At 35.5% G+C, this 26,503-nt stretch overlaps 1 protein-coding gene across 1 annotated transcript in view; it reads right to left on the reverse strand.

The window, feature by feature from the left end:
* The window catches only part of LOC140148431 (calcium-dependent secretion activator 1-like), a 107,265-nt gene that overhangs the window by 15,704 nt on the left and 65,058 nt on the right, over window positions 1-26,503 (reverse strand). The window contains 10 exon segments of the mRNA XM_072170368.1: window positions 2,624-2,677; window positions 3,256-3,406; window positions 4,020-4,175; window positions 4,981-5,119; window positions 6,291-6,447; window positions 12,918-12,962; window positions 18,474-18,583; window positions 20,473-20,499; window positions 21,975-22,098; window positions 25,958-26,021. Coding sequence (XP_072026469.1) covers window positions 2,624-2,677; window positions 3,256-3,406; window positions 4,020-4,175; window positions 4,981-5,119; window positions 6,291-6,447; window positions 12,918-12,962; window positions 18,474-18,583; window positions 20,473-20,499; window positions 21,975-22,098; window positions 25,958-26,021 — 1,027 coding nt within the window.

A 26,503-nucleotide genomic window follows, 5' to 3' on the forward strand; every position in this document is an offset into this window, starting at 1 on the left:
AAAATGTGACAAATTGTGGAATGCCCCGCACAATTTTTGGTTTCAACTGGATTAAGATCTTTATTCACCTGAAATTCTGCATAAAATAGTCCAATTATTTCAGGCTGAATTGAACAACTGCAATTGAGACAACATTATGAATTTCAATGGAAAGACTCATTCCACAATAAATGTCACTGTTCCTTATGATAAATTTCCCATTATATTTGAATGTTTCTATGTTCAAGTGTATGGTGCGTGACGGTCTGTCGTTGCTTCATAAATAGAGACTAAGTTCATTGGCAAATTTCACTTCATTTGGCATGAAAACCAAAGCTTGAAAATATGTGGTGGCCTGACCCTGAGCTCTAAATATCAACCATTTCCAAATCTTAATCTGTAAATTGAAGAGCTCTATTCCAATATCAGGTCTGCTTTGCTTGAAGTTTTCGAAATGTTTGCACTAACTTGCATGAAAAAAATTGGTTTATTTTTCAATATCACCAAAAGATTTTTTTTCACAGTATGAAAGAATATATTTCACCTCAATTGAACAAACATTTACTCAAACTGAAAAGAACAATTTTTGAACGTAGGCAAAATATGCATAAAAATATGCATATTCTGTATAAATGTGACATATTTGACAGAAATGTCAAGTATCATAGTGACCCACATACCAATCATTATAATTCCAATATGATTTTCAGCGTGCCACAGTAAGAAATAGTAATATGACCGACACCAGTAAAGGAAAATCTGGTCAGTAGGGGGCAAACATTAAGATATCAATAATGCATCCATGTGAATCAAGGAGCACTTGTCCTCATTCATCAGCCTTATTTACATAAGTCACATATTTTAAGCTCAAAAGATCACCTTATAGAACCAGTTAGTCACACTCGGCAGTCCACGCTTTATAATGCGTGCGGTTCGAAATTCTGAAAATTGGTGAAAGCGTGGGGGTTTAAACTTTTTGGGTAAAAAGCGTGGACTGATATAAAGCGTGGGATTAAAATAAAAAGCGTGGGGCTTCTTCCAACTTACAGTATATTTTTATTGAATGATAAAATAATCATAGTTCCAAGAAAATCACCAAAACTTGCACACTATGTCGCAAGATAAAATTCCATTTGATGCAGGCTCGCGCTTGTTTACGTGAATCCAGTGCAATGTACACAATATCCTCCCCCCGGAAGCGCTGCCAAAACACCTACGTCATATGCAAATGTCCGATTTTCCATGACGTGTTATTTTTCTTTACATTGATCGTGATATGAGTGACGTCATTAACATGCATAATTGATTGAGCGAAGCAGCACGGAAGAAGTAGGATATAGTCGCTGAACACAGCGCACGTCAAGTTTCATGACAAGAACAACATTTGAACACCATAAAAGTACAGTTATTCATTAAAATGCTTATTTTACAGTGCAGTAGTAGTTTTTCACATATAATTTGCATTGTTCACGTAATGTATCAATTAACTTATTGGAGAGAAAAACATCGGACTCGCATATGTGAAATAGGTGCAGAATTCGGCGTACTTGATACTTGAACCAAATTGCATGCGACTTTGTCAGTTTACAAATAGCGGAAAAAGCAAAAAGTGGTGGGGGTCAAGAATTTTCAGTATAAAGGGTGCCTCAGTAAAAAGCGTGGGGGTCAAGAATTTTCAGTATAAAGGGTGCCTCAGTAAAAAGCGTGGGGGTCAGGAATTTTCAGTATAAAGGGTGCCTCAATAAAAAGGGTGGGGGTAAAATAAAAAGGGTGGGAGTCAAACCCCACTGCCGAGTATGTTAGTTGTCAACCTATTATAGCATCCTATATTAAGTGCCACATACCTTTAGAGAGGTGAAAATGCATCCTCAAAACAGAAATATGATTAAGTATTAAACCAGTAATCTGGAATTATGTATTATTATGTTCAACCGAATGGTCTGATTGCATGCATGTGTAAAGATGATATTTGCTGAAAATGTGTCATAAAAGAAAATGTGTCTCCTCGTAAAAGTACTTTAATATCACCCATAAATGAGAGAACCCAATTCCATGTCTTCCATCTTAAGAGTCATGCTTTCATTCTGTTTGTTTCCAAAAGTTAAGTTTTATAATGCTAAGAAGCTATTAGAAATGACCACTTGCTTTCAATATTACAGAATAATTTTCTCTTTTGTTTAACAATACCAAATGGCAGTTGCTTTCAACAAAATGACAATTTTGCTTTCAATAATAACGTTTTAAAAGCCGCTTGTTGTCAACGTTAAAATGGCCTCAAGCTTTCAGGGTGAAAATTGTTTCTTTCTTTACAAATTTTGCTAGTGTTACAGATATGAATTCTAACAATTGTAGTTGTGTATTAAATAGTTGATTCGTGATAATCTTCCCTCTAATCAACTAATAAGTTGAATAACATTGCTACTAAATCCAAAATGGCTGCCTTTTAAAATAGCGGGACTTTTTATTTATCCCTTGTGAATTGTTGATGAAGAAATTTTGTGATTAAAAGAATAATGTGAATTCATGTCAAGCATTGTGATTAAGAAAATGAAACCAAACCCATGCCAATTTGTAATAAATCATGACTCGGATTAAAAGATGTAGAATAATCACTCATGCTCATCCCAGACATGTCAAAACTTACGTCAAAGTCATCGTCAAATTCCTGTTCATGTTCAGAGTCTGATTTTTCTGATTTCTGTATCATCATGTATTATTTTGAAAATAAATAAATCAGGTTTATTGCAAGATGTGGTTTTTATAAAGAGAGAAAGCAAGGAAATGTTATGCTAAATATAGGTTTTTAGCAGGTGAGTTTCTCTGCTAAAAGATAGAGCATTTGAAACATTTTGTAACCATAGTCTGCAATGCAATAGGTAATGTTATATTCACCAATTATCAAAGTCGTTATGTGATTGCAAGAAAATCGTATGCGCAATGACTTTGAAATTGCGTTTGCAGAGGAATCCAAAAAGTTGACAAACTGTTACTCTCATGAGGCATTGGGTTTTGAGATTGTTCATCAGGTGATTAAACTTGCTCATGGAAGCATTTCAACTCCCACTAGCCTCAGACTTGACACCTTAACAAGTGCTGCAAATTTACAAATTTACAAAAGGCAGCTTTGCACACACGGCTTTCTTGCACTCGCACGCTGATGTCTGATCATTAAAAACTGTATGATAACAACAAGAAGAACAAAATAAAGAAATTATACAAATTCCAGTTTTTTGTATGCTTGTAACTTAAACCACATTTTCTTTTACACTTGCTTACGTTATCTGAATCTCTTGCTGGTGGGCAGAGTTTCATTGACTTGGAGCGTGCATCATTCAGGACATTTATCATGACGCAGATTTCGTTAGACACTCTGTAATCGCAGTTGATACGGCCCTTCTTGATCTGAACCTCAAAGGCTTGCATGGTCCTGAAATAAAGAATAAAGAATATTTACCATTGAAAAAAATAACAGGTGACAATAAGAGTCAAGTGCAAGTGGCCATCTTCGATGACAAGAAATGTAATTTTAACAAAATTATTTATGTTAAATGCTTGGGGTATTCCCACTTTGGAGGTGACACATATGTAGGGCTGTTAAGATCCCTCTTTCAGCATTGGTGTCACAGAAAGACACCATTTTTTCCCGAACACATGCTCCATCACCCAAAGACCCCCAATTTTTTCATTCAATCTGTCAGTCAAAGGTCCTTATTTTTCAATTGAACAGGAACTTTCCTAGGCTTCTTTTGGCTCTCACCCAAAGACCCCGTTTTAAGAAAAGGTCATATTCTCACCCAATGCTCCATAATTTAGGTAAAAACAGACAGCCTCTCATCCAAATTATGACCCCATATTTTTGTACATTTTGCTCTCACCAAATGCCAAAATTCATGCTCTTACCCAATGACCCCATATTTTATAGATTTACTTGAGTTACGAAGGGTTAAAAGATTAGTGAACTGGACCCCTGATAACACAAGACTCAATTTGCTGCCATCAGTTTAAGTCGGTGGTCTAAGTGGATGGCAAACTCAACTCACCTTACAACACAAGACTCAATCATATCTGCTGCCATCAGTTTAAGTCGGTGGTCTAAGTGGATGGCAAATTCTTCCTGTGGCCAATGCAGATCACGTATGAATGTCTGAAGAGCATCCAGCTTCCAGAATAAGTCCTCTGATGTCTCTGTTCCATTCCTGACATATCATAAAAGTTACATAGACTGAAATCATTAGGTTGTTTGGGAACTACATAATCCATATTTCATTAAAAGTACTATACATGCACATACACTAGTCTTGTAAATACATCTATCACAGAGGTTGTGATTTAGCATACTAGCCATGAAGGTGTGGTTATTTCTTTACACACATACAACATACCATGTAGATTTGGGAATCACACACACACATATATGCCTGGCTGACCGCACCACCACATGCAAAAGCATACACACGCTCTAACTACGCCTGCAACCACTGACATTGTGTATTGCTATCAAATGTCTGAAGCAACATTGAATCAACAAACCGAGGACTAATATGGCCGATTTTCAGTACACAGTACGAAATATGCATACCAAATGAGGTTGATATATTTACTGCATATCTGCAACCTGCATTTGGCATTCAATTGTGACCTATAGTCTGTATACCTTCATCGAGTCAGTAATTTTGATATTGTGTTTGTTGTATCTCTAAATGCAATGATGAGAAGTATATAAAAAGTTATATTTTTAGAAAGGAAATGTTGCAAGGAATCCAACCAGCATAACAGACTCCTGCAAACATGAGCAGTTTTTGACAAAATCTCAAAATTTGTTTTTACTTTACCGACTCCAGAAAGGTATACGGACTTTACTGCCGACCTATGCAAACCCAGGATGGTGCTCGTTTTCATTATTGAGTGTCCTTGGTTGCAGACAAACATTCACACACTTGAGCTCATACACTAAAACAAAAGAGACAGACAGATTGACAGTGACAAACAAAATCATCTTACCCTTTGGCTTCCCATTTCTCTTTTTCAAAGCCCTTGTGTATTGATTGGGCAATAGAAGATTCCATTAGATCCACATAGCGGATAACTTGGGGTGCAAAGATCTCCTGTATGTGCATGTGGAATCTACCTCCATTCAAGGCTGATGGAACAAAAACACAGGTTTAACAAGTGAGAAAGTGAGTAACAACTTGTGAAACTGCCCGGCCGTATGGCATTTTCAATATACTCTGTTAGTTTTGTGGGGTTCATTATCGAACCCCAACGGTTTTAGCTTATATTTATATTATTTATTAACATAGGCCTATTTGTTTGTGATATTTCAAGCGTTTTAAAATTTCAAAATAATCCCATTCAATTACACGGTTGACAATGAAAATTTACTGAATTTAGAGGATGCACGGCGACCACCACCTGACTTTATTCTTATCTTAATGGCTATGAAACCTGTAAATGAAAAGGATTTGTGAATTCACTAGTATTGCCTCTCTTAATCTTAATTTAAGAAAAACTAATTCCATTACAAAGTGCATGAAGATGAAAATTTTAACTTCAAATTGTGAGATGCCGGCCATCCAGTTACTAGATTAATACTAATGTACTACTGATTTAGGAATGAATTCGCTGCCGTAGTGCACGTTAGTAACCATTGGTTACTGGTTCAAACCTGGGCTCATAACCTGTTCCGAATTATGATATACCATACAGTCTGTCCACCTCGAAGTACAAACCAAATCTGTGGCATTGGGGGTCGATGCTTTGCATCACATGCACTGTGTGTTAAAAAAAAAAGTGACGCGTAAAGAGTGTGGTGCGCTCGGCAAGTACAAATCGCGCAGCAGTTGTCGCGCGAAAGAAGCATTTATACACGCATTGCACTCTCGTACCTCCAGTTTTCGAGGTCCATTTACTTTGTACTTCGAGGTGGACAGACTGTAGGCTTTGTGCTGTGATCATTTCGATCAGTGGTTCATAACAAAGAAAGTGTGAGCCAGTTGACCTAGCGACGGTCATATTCTTACATGCACTACGCCAGCGAAAACCTAAGCTTTGGTACAGAACACGTACGTTTATGTCATTCTACGTCAATCCACAATGTTAAGATGTCTCGCCTATCATATTAGTACGATTTTAGTTACAAATTTAGCCTCTGGTTTATCAGATCTGAACATAATTTGAACTTGATTTAGATCAACATTCACAGGATTCAATACTTACTTACTTTGTATAACAAGTTCCTACTTATATGAACGATTATCTTGCCATCCTGTTTATACTATTTATTCACATGTTTACTACTGAGTACAACTTACTATCACTGCGCATGTAGTCATTGAGAAGCTGGAAGAGTGGGAAGCTATCCCATGTGTCGGGTGGTTGGACCTCCAATGCAGCATCCATATCCACAGCAAACAACGACCAAAATATCTCGGCATGCTCTACCAGCAGGTCACTGAACCATGCAAATGCCTAATTGGAACACAATGCATCATGGGATATTGAACAGTGTTATATTTTCATTAAATTCATGTAAATTGAAAGTTTGAAATCGTAAATGCATATACCATGATGCACTGTGCTAACACATCACATCATGGTATAACAAGCAAGGATACATGAGTGGGCTCGGTCAAAAGTTTGTATGAAACATGGCCTGTTTTTAGTGCGAAAAAATCTGTATGTGATATTGACAATGAGTATGTGAACAAAGGTATAAAAGCTATGGTATTATAATGAGTTGATTCCTGAAGAAAGAGAATTAACACACAATGAACTATATACAATGTTGGGTGATACAACACAACTCTAAGTAGGGGTTCAATATCAAATTCTGTCTTTGGGGTACAAAAATGAATGCTATTTATTACAACCTAAAATATGTGAAAACGCTGAAGAAATTAGTTGAGAAGTGTCGTGGCAGATTAAAAACGGGTGTTATATAAAAGAGAGTGCTCAGAAATATTGATTAAGGATTGTGCACAAGCTCTATTAAAAATACATGTACTTATGTTTGTTATAGCAATTAAAGCCATATTGTAACATTTGCTGAGAAGGACACCCTCAATATTTTTCAAAATTCTGTTTTTACACGTTAATGTATTTCATTGAACTAACATAACGAGATCGTTTAATTATTACAATGGAAATATTAGATTACACAGTATGTACATGATGTACGGGACATACACACATCAAAGGACCGTGGCCGTAGTACAACTCACGGAGTGATACACATTGGCTATTAGTAAATTCCAATATTCTTTGCTCAATATTAAAAAGAGACATATCTGACAGTAAAAGCCAACATGTTATGGAAAAGAAATACTCATCTATTTTTATGGATATGTTACAATATGGCTTTAATTATAAGATTAGTCATAAACTTGTGTTAGGATTAATAATAAATAAGAACTAATATGATACACACTAATTCTTTAATGAGCAGTACATGTAGTTGTCTTTCCATTTGATTTGACCCTAGTTTTCAGTTAAAGCAGCAATTTGCCCTAATCAAAATCTTTGAAATATAATAAAATAATAATCTGCAACCCATGAAATGTGTGGTTAAAAAATCAGCGGTGAGGTCTGCTTGTTTTCTGTTGACAAGGGGCAGTTTGGGCAGTCTTCAATGAACGGCTCTTTTCAGAGCTACCAATCTGTTTACATTAGCAGATAGGCGAGGTCTGCATGTTCCCTGTTGACAAGGGGCATCTTCAGTTAACAGCTCTTTTCAGAGCCACCAGTAGGCAAGGGGTGGCCTACATGTCTCATTCTGAGGTACTTTGTCCTAAAGAAGTTGTCCGATGGCGAAACCTGCTAAAAACTTACTAATTTTTGAAAATGATGTAAACTCTTGGAGACAAAGTTGTACTGTTTTAGCTATAGATTTACTGTTTTGTGTGCATCAATTAAACACAGGATATTACATAACGTCATTGGAGAGGAAAAACCTCTAATGTACTTGTGGCCCTTGAACATGTTTAAAACAAAACTGCCGAGAGGTTACATGGGAGGTTTAGCTTTTAACATGTTCGGGAACAATGACACATAGGAGATTTTTCCTGCACATTGACGATAAGACAGTTTTCCTCTGATGATATATACAACACATTTACAGCTCTGTACATGTACACCATGGGGGTTAATCTTAGTATATATATACGTTAGATAATGCAATATTAGTACTAGTCGTCATATTATAAGCATACTTTCAAATGATACCTAATGGTATTTTATCCGTTCATACCCTACAATCCCCCAAAGGAATTTAGACTAGCATTTTATAGCCTCATGCTGGTCCAATGTCATAACTGTCAACTTATATCCCAAAATTGTGTATAATTGTATGTAAAACTGTAGAATGTAAACCATTAAAAACTGTAATACAGCATTTTACATATCGTCACTGGGCGGGAAAAACCTCATATGTACTTTTGGCCCTTGAACATGAATAAAGCTTTGTAGGTGTAGACTTTATATTGAAGAGTTTGCTTCATCCATGTTCAAGGGCCAAAGTATATGCTGGAAAAAAACTCATATTTACTTTTGACCCTTGAACATGGATAAGCCTTTGTAGGTGTAGACTTTATATTGAAGGGTTTGCTTCATCCATATTCAAGGGCCAAATGTACAGATGAGGTTTTTCTCGCCCAGTAACGATATGTGAGACGATCTAGTCCATGGAGGCCAAAGGAGTTAATATTGAGTTGATATAATTACCTTAAACAGCGCATTATGCTATCATATACTGAAAACATGAAAGGCCTAGCATACTTGGTTCTACAGTTATGAAGTTTTGTGATGTCTATTTCATTATGTAATTTTTTACTTCATATTTGTGCCTAATATCAATTCAAATTTGCATTCTTTGGCCTCCATGGACCAGATCACAGACCCTAGGGCTAGCCACATATGTCACATATTGTTGAATACCAAAAACACAATTATACAAAAAATTAATTCATTTTAATTGTTGTTCAAGAATCAAAAACAAACAAAAAAATCTCTCAACATAAAGTATATACATAAAAAAGTGGAATTAGTTTTAAGTTAAATTATGCAGCAAAAGTGTGTAAGGTAAAGTACATAGAAAGAGAGAGAGAGCTTCTTGAAAGCAAAGAAATATAAATAGCACAACGTCTGTCTGTTGAAAGCATATTAGTTAAATAACACTAAGTGTAGACTAAAACTTTGGGGTTATATCACCATGGTTTGCTCATACTGATGAAATTCCAGGTAATTATAAACCATACTGCTGTACTGGGCTATTCAGTTGAAATCCATATACCCCTGTGGAAGACACACCTTAATCTTCCACACAGGGAGTGTAGATTTCAAATGGAGTCACCCATTCAGGTAACCCCATTTGAAATTCACACTCCCTGTGTGGAAGATTAAGGTAATGTTTTCCATAGGGGGTGTATGGATTGTAATTGAAATTGCCCATTGTCCTGACTGTAGAGGGCGGTGTGATTGATGTAGCAGTATGTGCGTGCAAAGACACTTTCGTCTTTACCCACGCATTACCAAAAGTCGCGATTTACGATATAACGCACAAGGGGATGCTCTTGCCAGTCTAATTTTAGACCTCCAGGATTGACATTGCCATTCTAGCCATCATTGGATTTTCACACGAGTGTTATAATTATAATCTTGAAAAGAGTTCCACAAAGTATTCTGTGTTATATCGAAAATGGATCTACTATACTTTTAAATTGCTGCTTTAGTGTGTATTAGCATGTAAGATCATTTCATTGACATTTAAACACACCATGACATATATGTTCCTATGTTGTATTCATATTACGCAGGCTTTGGATGTTGACTTTTTCAAATGATGCAATGGGTATCTAGGCCTCTCGATCCGCAACTGCTGGAGGCGCATCATATTGAGAATCAACCAAATAATATTTGTACAATTTACAGTAACCTGGTATACATTAGTATGAAGAAATCATGACAATACAATACCTACTACACAAAAGAAACAATAGCATGATTAACCTACCTCATAGTAGTAATAATATCATATATTTATTTACATGGTCTAATTTACAGTGACAAGACATTGTTCAATGGTTAGCATACAGCATGGCATGCATTGGTCAAAGTGGAAAGTCGGCTCACTGTTATATTTTTTATAAATTCACAGGTTGATTTTAGGAGAAAACTAATTCTCTGTGGCTGTCGGCAGTGTCTCCACAAGAAATTAAGTTTTTAAATTAAAATTTTAGAACAGTAACTAGGCTTTGTGGGGATTCAGTGAGAGAAAATTTGTTGTACAATGATCCGATTTATAATTTGACATACGTTGGAGTTCACAGAACATTGTACAGGGGTGTGCGAAGTGAGCATGTGCACTCTGGGGATATGCAGCAAAAACATATGAATCAGACCGCACCGAAAATTGGTCAAATATGGTGTTAAAAATGTATAAAAGGCTGAACCCCTGTAGATGGGTCATGATCGTATCCAGTCTTCAGCACTCCAGGGGCCATTTCAAGACATCAGTTGTGTCCGTCCTTATTGACACAAATAGGTAATGGATGGACATGTCACTATCTAATACATTGGATACCAACATTGTAACCAAAGATGGATTCATTCGCACTATCAACATCTGGGGATGCAGAGTTCACAGGTCATCTTGGTATCAATGCATGCCATCACTGAAGTACATAATGTCACTGATGATAAGACAACTGATTGGATATCAAGGTATGTTACTTCTGAATCCAGTTGCTAGCAATAACCAATTGATAACTGCAGGTATCATGAACAGACTAACTATCTTCTTGGGTTACACGGGCTCATAAACGGCAAGTCATTAATTGTTTACTACTAGTAACTGCATTCACAGGATAGCGTTAAGTATATTACATGGAAAGTATACTTTGATCAGCTCATAATTGGCGGGCCTTATAACATCGCGGATTAATATCTTTATTTTCTACATTGCCTTGTGATATCTTGCCGAAGCATCACAAATTATTAATTCAAATCATATTCTTTATCTGCTTTCTTTAACACACAAAATATAGACCAGACAGGTCAACTAATAAGCACTCTTAACATGGGTCTACTTTTCAGCGTAGTGGTAAAAGCCTAACATTTCCCACCTATTACGAGCTAATCAAACTATATGGTGATGCTGATGTTTTTTTAAATATTAACAGAAGCAGCAAAGAAAATTTTGACTGAAATAAGTTCAAACTGATAACCTCTGGAATGAGTCCAGTACTCTACAGCTATCAACTCTTATGACTCCTACTTAAAAATTGTTCGCTTAGTTTTGTCAACATCATCACAGCAAAATTTACTCCTCACTCTATTTAGAAAAAAACCTATTCCCAGAAGTCCTCATATTAGTAATATCCGGTCCATGTAGGTAATGTAACTCCTAGCTGGCTATACACCCTGTCTTGCGATGGAGAACAGCTTACTTATGGGTAACATCTAACGCATACACATTACGGGTGGAACAACTTACTCTCAATCAATATTAACGAGGGAATTTATATAATTGTGTGTGTTTCAATCCAAGCTAACACTCATTCATCATCTCTTGCAATCAAATAATGCCCAAAATGCAGGTAGTAATACCAGAGCTAGAGCACCTACGTTACAGTTGTCCACCTTACAAACAGATACTTGTTAACACAACTTGTTATACATATATATATATCTATATATATACAGGATTTCATTTTGGTTTGGTTCATCATGTTAGGAGTAACACTAGGTCATATTATGTCCTTTGTTTTTTTGTATCAACTTATAAACAAAACAGATCGACGTAATCATAAATAACAGCAAGAATAAAGGAAAGAAAAAGACAAAGCACAGCAGCTAAGGCAGGTTAGGCAAAGCACAGCAATTTACCATGCAGTCTGCAATTCATAATAAGAGTATTAGTTGTTAAATGCATGAGTAAACGGTTTGTCAAAAGTAAGTTTTGGTGAGGTCAAAAGGCAAAGGCAATGAAGGTACATCTTAGGTTACAGTCTGAATAAGATCAATTCCAATGAGAAAATGTCTAATTGCCAAATACATCATATGATAGTATTTTACAATTCACTTTAACATTTCAGAGTAATTCTCATTTTCTTTCCTGTTCTAATCAGAAAGGGAAATTGACTTTCAAATAACATGCAAAATCTGTGTCGAAAGATGTACGCAGAATTCACCATGATTATACATTGGTTCATGTAACATTGGCAGTGACCATAAAATCATCGTATCAGCTTATCATATTTTGAATTTGATTGATTGATCTGACCTTACGAGCCGAGGCTGACCTTTGGTTCAGCAAACACCATCAATATGAGCTATACTGGACACAGCCTGGTATATGTATGATACAATAGCTCATGGAACTTAATAGGTTGCTGCATGCAATCACTTATTCCCAGGGAACGACATAACCTTCAAGCAGATCGTTAACATTATTTCGGGTACTGACAGTACTTAAAATTATGTTAACAATATGATATATATGAGCATTAAGCCAAATACACTTTGCTTTCAAGAATGGTGCATGGTTTTGTGAATTTACACCAGCATAACTTGGGATTTTATTTATGCTTTCATTTAGAATAATTTGCCCCAAAACAGTTACGGTCACAAGCTATTCTTCAACATGTACAATGCTTATCCAGAATTTAATTAAACATCCTTGTACTAACTGCACCACATGTTAGCACAATGTCAAAGGTCAGGTCAAAGGTAATCCCAAAAAATGTGACAATGCTGAAATAATGAAAATGAAAGACTGTGTAATTTGCATCACAACAGTTTGTCTTGTACTTCCAAATAATATGTACCAATAATATCAACAACCAATGCAATAATCACAAAAAGAGTTTTGGAGTAAAAAAGGGGGTTGGATATAATAGTAGTAGCAATGCAAAAATAACAACACCAAAATAACAAGAAAATACCTTTTTCTTAGACTCAGAATCATTTGGTTTGCCACTCCGCATAGGCTATAATGATGTGTGATGAAACCATAGGAAACATGGAGCAATGAAAAGAGATCTGATCGGTCCGGGATTCATATGTGACAATGAGAACACAGCCAAGGTATATGTAGGGGAAGGGGTGGACGGACATGGGAGGGGGACAATCTATTGGAAGGGTTAAGGGCAGGGCAGTGGGCCTTTAAATATGAAAGATGTGCTTAATTCTATGCTCAAAAAATTGGAAATTAGGAGGAACATGCTGGACGAATCAATCAATGAATGATTGATGTTATACTCCTAACTAACTGGTCATCACCTAATCGTTAAGACTACCAAATCATTTTTGATTGTGCATGTTTGGAAGGGGGTGTCTGTGGGTGTGTGTGTGTGTATTGATGAAGGGGTGGGGATGTATGTATTGATGTAGGGGTGGGGATGTATATGTCTGGAATGTATGTGTGGGATGGTAATATAGGGGGAATCTCCTTGATGTGGGTGTGTGTGTTTTTGCGTGAATGGTATTCAAATTTTAAACCAGTTCTGTTATTCAATTGCCATATATTTTTGCAAAATATTTGTTCTATCTATCAATGCATTATGATAGAAAAGTAACAATAAATTGATACATTAAGCACACCTGGTTTTGAGAGGGGTGGGGAGTGGAAGGGAGGGGAGTGGGGGAAAATGTGGATATTCCCAAGGAACTGGGTGGCAAAACAGACATGGTGAGTGTCATCCTCCTTTTGTTTGTAACTTGCATGCAAATACACCAGCATGCAAAGGTGCTTAATTTGCTGTGCAGCCTATTTATGGCAACAAAACAAAGTGCAAATCAAACTGAACATAAAACACTGTTTGTGCGCAAAACAACAAAAAACTGCCTAAAAACAAGAAATGAATTCTGTCCCTCATCATTTTAGTTCTCTTTTGGAAACTTTCGTCTTTACTTTATAACATTGTGTTTTGCTGCACGAAAAGGTTTGTAAATTTGTTCTAAAGGTTGTATGGAAAAGAAGGATGTATAGGAAATCAGTATGGATGTATGAACGAATGAATGGATGGATGAATGGATGAATGAATGAATGAATGGAGATGATGGGTACTACTGCTTGAGGAAGGCTTGGTTGGCAGAAGAATGAAGAACATTTCATCATAATATATGTTACTTCAATATTTGACTCTTGTTTTGGTATAAAATTCATTTATTTGAATAATTTTTATTTCAACTGAGTTAAATAACTTTCTAGCCCAATTTTCAAATTTAAAAACATTTTTTGTTTAAATATTGCATCAAGTGATATTCTCTGCTTCAAAAGATTGATTTCACCCCTGAATTTATTTTGTCATGAAGCGCTTCTAAGTTCTAATGCAGCAATTCAGTTCCCACAGCCAGAAAAACTGTTGTATAATTTGAAGCAGAAATTTATTTTGTGACAAAAGTAAAATATTATTGACTTGTAAGTATCCCCTCAAAGTTAATGAAAACATGTCAGGCTTTCAGCATCATTTTTTGAATCACTAAGTAAACAAGACTTTGTAAACACACCCCTATATTGAATATTCATATACTCTATATATAGCAGCCAATCAGAAAAGTGTTTAGAAATATACACAGAGTGTTATGATAGTGTCGCTTGCACTCTCGTTCACCACGCATAACACACTCGCACACTACGAGTGGCGCTTTCAAACATGTTTGCGTCAAATACGATAGATTCATGTTCCTTCAAGGTGGATGCATATATTCAGATTTTCTGACCTATTTGTGAAAACTTGTAAAAAAAAATAATCAAATAATGTGGAATTTTCTCTCTTGTATGAAAAAGGTTAAGCTGTGTATTACTTGTTACTCAAGGAATTTAGACAAAATAATGCACTTGCACTGAGATGTTGATGCGTCTAATGCACTCCCACTGCGAAGTTTGTGCATTAGACTCATTAATATATTAACACTAGTGCATGATTCTGTTTAACTTATTGAGCAACAAGTAATACACAGTTATTATAACAACTGGTTACTTTGATTCAAAAACCATGTTTTATGGGAAATATACCAACTCAATTGTATGATTTCATCATGTGGATGATTGGCAAACTAATTCAAAATGGCAAAATTAATGAAAAGAAATATGTAGCATGATGCTGTGTGTTAAAAAAATAATGAAGAAAACTTTCATTCCTGATAGAAAAGAAATGATTGCATCTCATGATAAGCCAACAAAATCATAAACTCAAAAGTCATGTTAAATGTGTGCTGAGGCCCTATGGGGTTGGTAGTGCTCAGTTAATCATTACCACTTCCTTGCATAATTAAGAGATTGATATTATATTGGTAGTAAACATCAGAAGAGAATGTTATGTAGCCCATGCACGTTCAATTTTATTGGGCAATATCAAAGACTTAGGATACAAAATCTACCCTTGTGCACTATTACTGATCAGGTGGTGGTCGCCGTGCATTCTCTAAATTCAGTAAATTTTCATCGTCAACCGTGTAATTGAATGGGATTATTTTGAAATTTTAAAACGCTTGAAATATCACAAACTTAATAGGCCTATGTTAATAAATAATATAAATACAAGCTAAAACCGTTGGGGTTTGATAATGAACCCCACAAAACTAACCGAGTATATGGAAAATGCCATACGGCCGGGCGGTTTCACAAGTTGCCGGCTCGATCATGCCGCTCACCGCCTGATTACGTGTACAGTACACAATGGTAGATTTTATATCTAGGGTATTTGATCACCCAATAAAACGTGTATGGGCTGCATTACAGTGGTTTACAACACTAGCATTTTTATCCAAATCATTTCAGAGAAACAATTCCCTTATTATCAGTAATGTAATGCTGTGAATTTAGATTAAGTGTTTCATATGAATCAGTGGCACAGCCTCAGGTCATAGGGGCAGAGGATTTGTCAGTAGTTTAGATCTGTCCAGCATCCTCCTTAAAGCTCCATCATCATGTGACAGATACAGAAGAAATCACACATTTTCGGGGACGCTGTAAAGATCCAGGTTATTGCAAGGACTCGTCCTACACCTCTTTTGCAGGGTTGCTAAAAAATTCAGCCTGTCAAATAATCAAAAAGTCACCCAATTTTTTTTCTTTTAACCATTAGTTTCTATGGGACAGGAAACAACAAGACATTGCCAGAGCCATGTTGAAAGGTCACACAATTTTTTTTAACCATTGATTTCTATGGGACAGGAAACTGTCAGATGTCACAGTGAAAATCTTCAAAAGTCGCCCAATTGGGCTACCAAATTGCAGGTTTGGCAACTTTTGATGATCCTCTACTTCCTCTTAACATTGACAATGTCTTTGCTCTCTGTGTAGTATTTCTAGTAGAAAATTACTTCATAAGTTCATGAAAAAAGAAGCCCCAGCAATGACAGTATTACAAGTTGATGACAGGAAGAAATTTCTCTGAAGTTTTCTGATCAAAATTTTTTTATTAGTGTTGATCAATTTCAAGTTTTCTGTTAATGAACATTGCATTTATTAGTTCACTGCAAAAATATGTATGTTGAATCAGCCTTGGAAGTTTAGATCTAATTTGCTAATAGCCCATTAGGTCAATTGTAATTCTTAATCAAATGCCAAATAAATTGTTAGATTCAAAGCATGTTCTGTACTCAACAAACACTGGTAAACAGTTGCATCTTGCACACACTAACATTTCAGCATCTTCAAAGTTCACATTTGATTTAGTTGATGAAAATGATTCAGTTTTGATGCTTCAACTGGAAAGCCTCTGCCTACTTATCCTACAGGGAGGATTTTGTTGGTCTATTTGTAAAAGATTCATTTCAAATATACCCAATATCAATCTCTAATATGATTAATTCACCCATTGCATTGTACCGCCATATGCGAGAAGAGCCTCAATCTGGCAGCATGCATGAATGAGTTTTGAACCAGTCATTGTGTACTTCCTTTCATGTCATGCCAGTTCGAGGCTCTCCTTGCATCATGGCGGAACCATACAACAGGTGAATAATATAAAAACCAGCTGACAGAGTTTCAGAATAAGCCTTGAAAGGTTTCTAATGTAACATGTTTTATGCACACTTTTCAACCGGAATTGAGCAATTTATTGGGGCCAGATCCCGTCAGAATCCAAGCATAACTAATTAGACAAACAATGATTTTGTTGGCTTCAACATGAGACAGCATTTTTGCTATGTATATCCATGCCTGCATACATGCATGCCCAGCAATATAACTTTTAGTATGGCTTTACATCAGGCCCAGTGGACAGTTTGATAAAACCAAAATATAACAAAATAAAATGAGTGTGAAAGTAAAATCATAGTAAAAAACCCAAATGTGTTATATGACCTGTTTGTTAAATGATGGTGATCTGAAAATTAAAGTATAGATAGTCTTACGCATTTCTGTGTGGTAAGAGAGTGCATATTAAGAAACAGAATTTTGATGGTTATTTTTTTTACTAAATGAGTGCTTGATTAAGAGTGCATAATGGTCATGTGTTATGGAATAGTTTGGGATATCTTGACTATTCACAGATATTTCAGGGCATGAGGATAATCTGTAACTCAGAGGGCCGGCTCATAGGTCTCACTATTAGGCAAATGTCTTCTTTGATTTTATATTTGGAATGCATACCTTACATATGAAATTTACACATGTGCTCTTTTGCTTATTCATAATATCTTGGAAGTAATAATGCACATTAATTATGTCAAAACATCACATTAATAGTTATTACATCCCATAGTATTCATCTCATTTGTTATAAAAAATATCATCACACCACCAATGAGATAACTAGTTCAGAATATATCCAATGTATGTCAAAGGAATGACATGTGCCTTTGGGATTGGTGCTGTCATCAGATATATAAGTAACCGTTCATATGCATGACTATAATGACACATATCGGATTGGACCTGACCTGGCACAGCTAAATTGGAAACCAGAACACACATGTGAGTTGGGACGAAAAACAGGCTTTGGTGCCAGAATTAAATTCCTAGTACATTGGCCTTCATGATATTGTGAATGGATAAGATGAGATCGTTTTAATTTAAATCACCAATCTAGTTATGTCACTGATCTCATTTTTGAGATGATCTGAAAATTATTTTCTCATCGTCAGGTACTTCCAATTGTTAATAAGATAGTTAAAATTTGCTACAAATAAAGTGATATAATTTTTTTAAGTGGTCATTCAAATTAATCTTTCTTTTTCCCTATCTTTGATTTCCACTTTCAAATTATTATAAAATACCACAAATTTATTCTGCATTATCCTAAAATCTAAAATTTGATTCTTAAGAACCAGATCACCATATGCGTAAATTAAAGCACAGCGTCAAAATTGCAGCACACTCTTCCACTGCCATGGCAAATTAAATCATCATAAATGTTGATGTAACTTGGTTAGTAATACTATAAATGATTTTGGGCATATAATGTATTATGCATATGCTTATATTCTTATTTTTGTCCTGAGCACAAAGGAGCCATGTGAGGCGATTCCTTCTCACATGAGATTCTCACCTCAGCATGATGTTCTTCATTCTGTTGTAACACATCAATACAAAGCTCAGCTAAGTGGATCACATCTTCCAACCTCTTCTCAGGGGGCAAGTCCTCGCTGTTCAATGATTCTATTTGATGGGAAATAAATCATTCATGCATCAGTTAATACCAATGATTAGGAATAGGTAAATATGAATATGTTAAAATGATAGAATAGAATTGTCACATATACTTTTATACTATAGTTTGTTTGGTTTACATCTGGCAAAAATTATCTGGTTTTGTTACTACTCGCATCAATAAAGTCCCAACTTAAAATCATGTAAATTCACATAAGCTTGCTTCAGTCACACATTATGCAATAAGCAACTAACGTAAGTACTGCACTCAACTCAATGCACACCATTCTATATTAATACACAATCATTTTTTTGCCAATTATAAACCAAACAAACTATAGGATAGGTTTCACAAGAACCTGCTAAACTTATGAAGTTCACCAAAATGATCATTTTATAAACATTATCAATCTGATAAACTATTATGCATCATTCACCTGACCAAAACACCTATAACTAATTTCCAAGCACCAAGTTGACTACTAATTTCCAAGCAGTAAGCAGTAACCTAGCACTTACAGTGGCCATACTGGCTCCAACCTAGTAACTGTTCTGTAAGTATTACATATTTAACATTGAGCAGTTTTAGAAAAGCAAGCTGGACAGAGATGCTTATCAATACATAACACAGAGCTGTTTATATCACACAAAGGCGGCAGAATTATTATGTTTCATCACTTTTCAATGTAAGGGCGATGTCAGTCATAAAAAGTTCAAACAATATTATATCAACAATATAGTGCAACTTTGACTCAAACTATTGTATTTGATACTACAAGTTCCTATTGCAGCAAAACATAAACTGACAACACCCTCGACTGAGAAGGAAGAACATGCATGTATTAAAGTCAAGAAGAAACGTTATTGCATAAAGAGTTACGGTAGCATTTTAGTCTTTGAGGTAACATTAAGCTTCACAAGACTGAAATATCACTGTTTACACATATATCTACAGGGTGTTCAAACCATTTGGAACACCCTTTATGTTTAAGCAGAGGACAAGGTAATAAGCAAGCACTGGTACATGTATATGACACATGGATAGCAATTTCACAACAGAAAGCACTATGCAAAGCATAGTAAAGCATGTACAGCAAAGCATGTACAGCCCAATTGACGCATAATAGACATTTAAGTTATTGCATGGGTCATTGAGGGTTGAGCATTACAATATGTCAAATAGAAACAATATATATCACAACAATAGGAAGATTTTGATATTTCTTTTAGTATACCACCATATACTGTGGTTGCAAACTGCAACCATCTAATTTGAGACTGTTGGATTAAGGCAAAGAGGTTCAATGCACTGCTCTAGGCATGTCGACAATATATTTTGGTCAAAATAATATTTTTCTGATTTTATTTAACAAGCCATGGATGGATTTAGATCAATCTGGATATAAGTAGACTCTGCTATACATGTTCTATCACTTAAACTGTGCCAATCAACAGAAGCAAAGACAATCTAGATAGCTAGACTATATTACGCACTATGAATAGCAGTAGTGCATGGCTGTTATTGTTTTTCCTTTATTTTTTGCATCACTCTTCAAATTTTAAATTGGATGCAACAATTTTAAAACAATGTTTCACATAATTTTTGGGCCAAAGAAAAAAAAATGTTGCGATGATTCTGTCAAGTACAGAAACCATAATTGTACACTCAGCTACTTGGATTCCACATTCATTGTGACCTACATTAGATTTGTTTTTGTAGCCTGAATCTTGCTAATTCTGATTAATCTAAATCTCATTTACAAATCATTATTGCATCAAGCAATAGTAATACAAATGCATTCATCATTCCAACCAACATTAAGAGGTAAGGTCGCAATAAGACATCAAGATATATAATACAAGCAAAGAAGTGCACAATGAGAATGCTGGGTCATCACCTGTCCGGATTTCGCCGCCTTCCCCTCCTGTTGGATCAGTGGGTTGAATAGTGCCGAGAAAAATCACAAGCAAATGTTTAACTATCACAAAGCATGCAAATTAGCTTATTAGCATACCAGTTACCAGTGTTTGATGTAAGCAAAAAATGTTCATTTGACACCCATGTCTTACATTTAGATTGTACAAATTCCAGAATAAATGCTCATACATCAGTATCCAGCTACCATACGTTTGTTAAGCTTCATCAAATGTGACTAATGCTCACAAAGTTAGGTTTAATACTTTTCTTTGACTGATTGTAATTAAACGTGATCCTAAATGTTTAATTTGTCAATTCAATTATTATTTATACCTCTACGACATATGTGATTATCCGTAGGACAATGGATAAAGTAATTGAAAAGGTTACAGGTTTTCAGAGGTTACATGATGTACCACCAGTTACCATGACAACAAATAGTCATTTTTATCTGTTTACCAGTGATTCATGTTACATGATGTCATTGGGCAGGAAAACCCTCCTATGTACTTGTGGCCCTTGAATATGTTTCAAAAACTGCCAAGAGGTTACATCAGGAAGTTTTGATTAAACATGTTCAGGGGCCAATGACATAGGAGGTTTTTTCCTGCCAACAACGATAAGTAACAATTTATAAAATCAATGTGCAAAATATTATGTTTATAACCAACAAGTGAGGAGAGAACAATAACTGTGCTTTTATATATGGATGTGTGTATGATCAAGAATATGATGGAAAAAATATGTAAAAATGTCATCAAATTTAAATAAAATAAATATAATAAAGTGAATCTTGTGCATAGTGGATATGATACCAATGATACCCAGGATGGGTGGCTAAAAGATGATTTCAGGAAAAACAGTCTTTCCGATATTAAAAATAACATAATTGGACTGTGATAAATATTTCACTCTGCCGGTATCTACATAACATTTACATCGTATATTCAAATTGGGACCAACCAATATATTTGAAGGCTAACACCTGTTGTTTAGCTCATGTACTTCATGCTCACATCAATCATATACTTGAAGCTTACATTTTTCATGATACACATGTACTTGAAGGTTACCATCCTTCATGTCGTTCATATACTTGAAGGCTAACACCCTTAATGTAGCTCAAACACTTGAAGTCTAACACCCTTCATGTAGCTCATACACTTCATATACTTGAAGGCTAACACTCTTCATATACACTTGAAGGCTAACATCCTTCATGTAGCTCATATACTTGAAGGCTAATACCCTTCATGTAGTTCATATACTTGAAGGCTAACACCCTTCATGTAGCTAATATACTTGAAGGCTAACACCCTTTATGTAGCTCATACACTTGAAGGCTAACACCCTTCATTTAGCTCATACACTTGTGAAGGCTAACACCTTCATGCAGCTCATACACTTGAAGGCTAACACCCTTCATATAGCTTGAATAGTTGAAGGCTAACACCCTTTATATAGACCGAGTCCTAAGTTTACCTTCTATCCTTGCATAAGCCGACACTCTCTCATAGTTGACCAATGCAGCCTTCTCTAAGCAATCTTTGATAGTGTTACGAACTTCCTCCTGGGGCACAGGTGTCACTATGTCTTTCATTAAAACCTGGCAATTGACAACAGAAAGATGTATAAGAATAAAACAAAGAGTTACAATTAATTAAATATCTGACCAATTTAAGGAGTATTATGAATTATGAATTCAAAATGCTAGGAAATAAAATGCTAGAGAGGAAAAATGGAGGCTTAAATAATGGGAATTAACAAATTTCATAAGACTTCAGCAGTTTATAGCTGCAGTAACATATTTTCAAAGGAGGGAACAGGCAATGATAAACCCAGGACCCCAGGTTTGTGATACCTGCATGACCAGTGGTCAAAGTGCAGGTTAGAAAAACCTCGGGTCCTGGGTCTGATTCCTTGGTGGGATCACTTTCCTTTTTCTTGTTTTAAAGACACTACCAATGATTTGCTAAATCAGACATCTGAAAAATCATCAAAAATCAGATTTTTATAAAGAAAATGTGTGTGCTACATACCCTGCTAGTGATAAGAATGAAAACCACCTAATAAGTGTTAAAAAATGGAATGTTCCATTCAACGAAGCAAAGCCGAGTTGAATGGAACATTTCATTTTTCAACAAATGAAGATATTCTTTCCATTGCAAGAATGAAAAAAACGTTCATTATTTGTTTTATATATTATTTAAGTAGATCTGTTATTTGATTGGTTGATTGTAATGGGTTTGTAATCGTAGACAAGTAGACTTTTTTTAGCAATACATTTTTGCCGCTATGTATTACTCAAAAATAAGCCACTCAAAAGTATTATTATACGGGCCTATTATAATTCAAACCAGGCTTTTGCTACGCGGTAAAATATAGTTTAAACTTACCTAGTCAACGGGCCTCACCAATGTGTATTGTAAGCTTACCTTTTCACTTTCTTGTTTTCTACTTTTTCTATCCCCAAAGAAAAAAAATCAGAATATTTGAAGATGATTGATTGATTATATTTCTTGAAAATGTTAACAGTCATCATCCAGAATTGCCGCAAATTAAGTTTGTTGTTTTAAATCTTCCGTAACCCGGTTGGGCCTATGTTATACTATTGGCCGATCGGACAGCAAACATATGCAATCTAGCTGTGCAATATAACGTACGGAATATAACAAAAATGCATGGTGCATATAACCAAATTCCACGGTAGTGACATAGGCCGTAAAATAGTTTATTTATTGAATGACATGTGACCAACAATCAACCAATCAAATGACAAGGATCTGTTTAGGTGTTATATAATACATTAATAATACATTATGCCTTTATATAAAAAAACACTAATCACTACAAAAATTTCCTTTTGAATAGAAATAATGTGGGCGGAAGAAAATAATTATGAACACATAAAATGAGTTGCCATGAGTAACAAATGATTCTTAATTTAACTTTGATGACATCATACATTGAACATGCAGTGGATAACGTACCAACATGTGTCAAGCACTATGCACTGAAGAGATGAATATTGAGAACAATCTGTCTCAACTTATTATTAAAATCAGACTAGACATTCTCACCAGTGTTGCCAACGCGATGCTTTAAGTGCACAATTGGGCTACTTGGTGATCACTAACCACTACTCAAAAAAACTCAAAAAAAATGTGCCTATAATTGGGCTACATTTGCAAGTGTCCGGCCACGGCAGTAATTTTTGTTTCAATTTAGCCGAATTATAAAGGTTTTGAGTGTCTCAAGTTCCAAATTGCAATAACAATGGGTTATGTGACCATTTATTGATGGGTCAGTAACTTCTCATTTTTGTAACAGAAGTTTTGGTTTTTTGCCCAATTGGGTGATCTACATTTTAAATTTGGGTAAAAGCACCCAAATATCCTGCACTGGGCGCTTTTTGGGGAATCCTATAAATTGGGCTACTTGGGAGTCATTCACTGCGGTCTAGCAAGGAAAATCACCGCACCTTGGCACTGAAATGTTTTGGCAACACTGATTATCACATGTGTTATGGACATCAACAGTGATATGTGATACAATGCCTACATTATGTCAATGAAATCATTTCCTATATATATGTATGAAACAACTAATTTGTTCTAAGATAGCTCTTGAATATAAACTATATGTTTTATGTTTTACCTATTTGTCTCTTTATTTGTCAGTTTGCCTGTTTATTTGTTTGTTTAATAGAATAATAAGTAATTTGGTACATCTTTTTTTTGGTCACATATGTGAATCTTCATTTATTTTTTTCATGTGCCTCTCTCTATTTTTTTACATGTATTATTGAACGTTGTTGATATCTGTGTTTTGTAGAAGTGTTGCTTAAATCATAAAATGGGAGGAAAAGTGCTGTGAAACCATGCAAACATGAGAAAGTATATAATTAGTGAGTTAGTGATCCTTTGCTTGTTAGAGGCCTTGTGTGCAGTAATATCCAACACCACTTGAGAACACTGGCCATAACTGCACTAACATTTGCGACACATAAGCTAATACTAATGTATTGATTAATGTAAATGGCTATAACATTTTCTGCTTTATCTACTTTTCTGTATGTGTGTGTGCGTTTACGTAGCCAGGCAAACGAGGACACACACACCCCTACACACATGACAAATGAGGACACCCGGTCACCGTGGACGTCCTCGGTCTTTTAAATATATCCAGGACATCGCAAATAATGTAAAAATGCATTTAAAACGGGTCCGCCTATGGGTGGTATAGGACAGGCCACGGTTGGATAGTAAGTGGTCTGGTGTGTGTGAGTGAGGTCCACGGTATGGCGATTAAGAACGGATGTGTGAGTCCTGGGTTAGTATGTTTTAAATCAAGTGAAAAATGAGGTCCTCGTTTTCCTGCCTACGCGAGGGGGGGGGGGTGTGTGTGTTTGTGCATCTGCATTTGCATTTGCATGTCTCCTTTACAGTGCAGAAACAATTTGATAAGATCACATGCATGAGATTTGGTTGTCAGACAGTTTTAATATTTCTCTATGTAATATAGTCTTGCTAGATATGTGGTTAATAACTATATTACAAGTGCTGCCTGCACAGGTGTAACATCGCCAAGGTACACAGTACCAATGCTGCTACTGCACAGGAACCATCAACAGTGGTACAGCACTGGTACTACACTGGTACTCCCCTGATACTGCATAGTACCAGCCAAGTACCTTGGCGATGGTGTACCTGCTCAGGTGACCCCAATAGGAATCTTGTAGTGTATATAATAACATACAGATGTTTCTCAAAACTATATGAAGACATTTGTATTGTCCACATTCAATTAAACAAATCCAAATGTGCTGATCACAAACAAATTCTCTGAAGAGATAAATCACAAGATCATGTATGGTATATAAAGAAGAACATAATATTATCTACAACTAAAAGAGAAAAACTGAGAGAAAACAATTTTGCCAAGATTTATAACACATTGTAAATATAAAATACTGAAACCTTAATTTGAAAGACATTCCATCTATGTATCAGATACATTTAGGATATTGTTGACAAATATGATATTGGATAAGATGTTGCTAATACTTCTTCAGAAACGGCTGAAAACAAGCAATATTTGGTATCTGATAAACATGCACTTTACGTAAGTTCAATATAGCTAAACAGCACAGAATATACTACCATTTTATGCAGTTTACACTAAGCATACACCAAATCTGGTGTGTGCAAGTACATATAGGTACAGTATTTCCTCATCCATAGGTTACATTCAAACAGTTATTCATTGTTATCGGCAGAGTTGCTATGAGTTCAGTCACTTACAATGTGTTACAAAAACTTTGTGCCTGGAATTATTATGACAGTACTTTGAAATTAAAGAAGAATAACAAAAATGATGAAAATCTATTAATCAAAAGACACAGAATAGACCCATGCATGCATTCACACCACCAATACAGTAACCATGGTAACATTTAGTTTTACCCTTTCCAGAAGAGAGAGAGTAGCCTTAAGAGCTCCTTCTGGTCTACCAAATGGGAAGCAATACCTGAATGAGGGGAGGAGGAAAACCAATGCAAGGCCAGCTCAGTTAAAGTCAATTGTTTGCTATGAATGTACTACATTGTTTCAACTTACCAATACTGCTTCAATAATGAAACAAAACAAGCCTCTGTTATTAATATATTAAAATTAAAATGGAGTGATGACTCTTAGTTGAATTAATTATGTGGGAGATGACAAAATAGTAAAGCTGAATTTATACTTGATCCCTTTCGCTTTCCAAAGGCAGTACATAGCAATCGCTCAGCGATTGAGTATACAATAAATTCAGCCTAATATTGACTAATGTAGCTTAAACAACAGGAGTTGGTTTTAGTTTTTACAGCTTTTCCCAAAAAATTTTTGGGAAATTTCCCAAATTTTGGCTAAAGCGAGGCAAAATTGGCTTATTTTCCCAAAAAATTGAGCACACTTTGAAAAAAGACCCATCTATATACCAAAATTTTCCTTGAAAAATGGGGTGATTGA

The sequence above is a fragment of the Amphiura filiformis genome, chromosome 3, assembly GCF_039555335.1.
Source record: "Amphiura filiformis chromosome 3, Afil_fr2py, whole genome shotgun sequence".
In the NCBI taxonomy this organism is placed as follows: Eukaryota; Metazoa; Echinodermata; class Ophiuroidea; order Amphilepidida; family Amphiuridae; genus Amphiura; species Amphiura filiformis.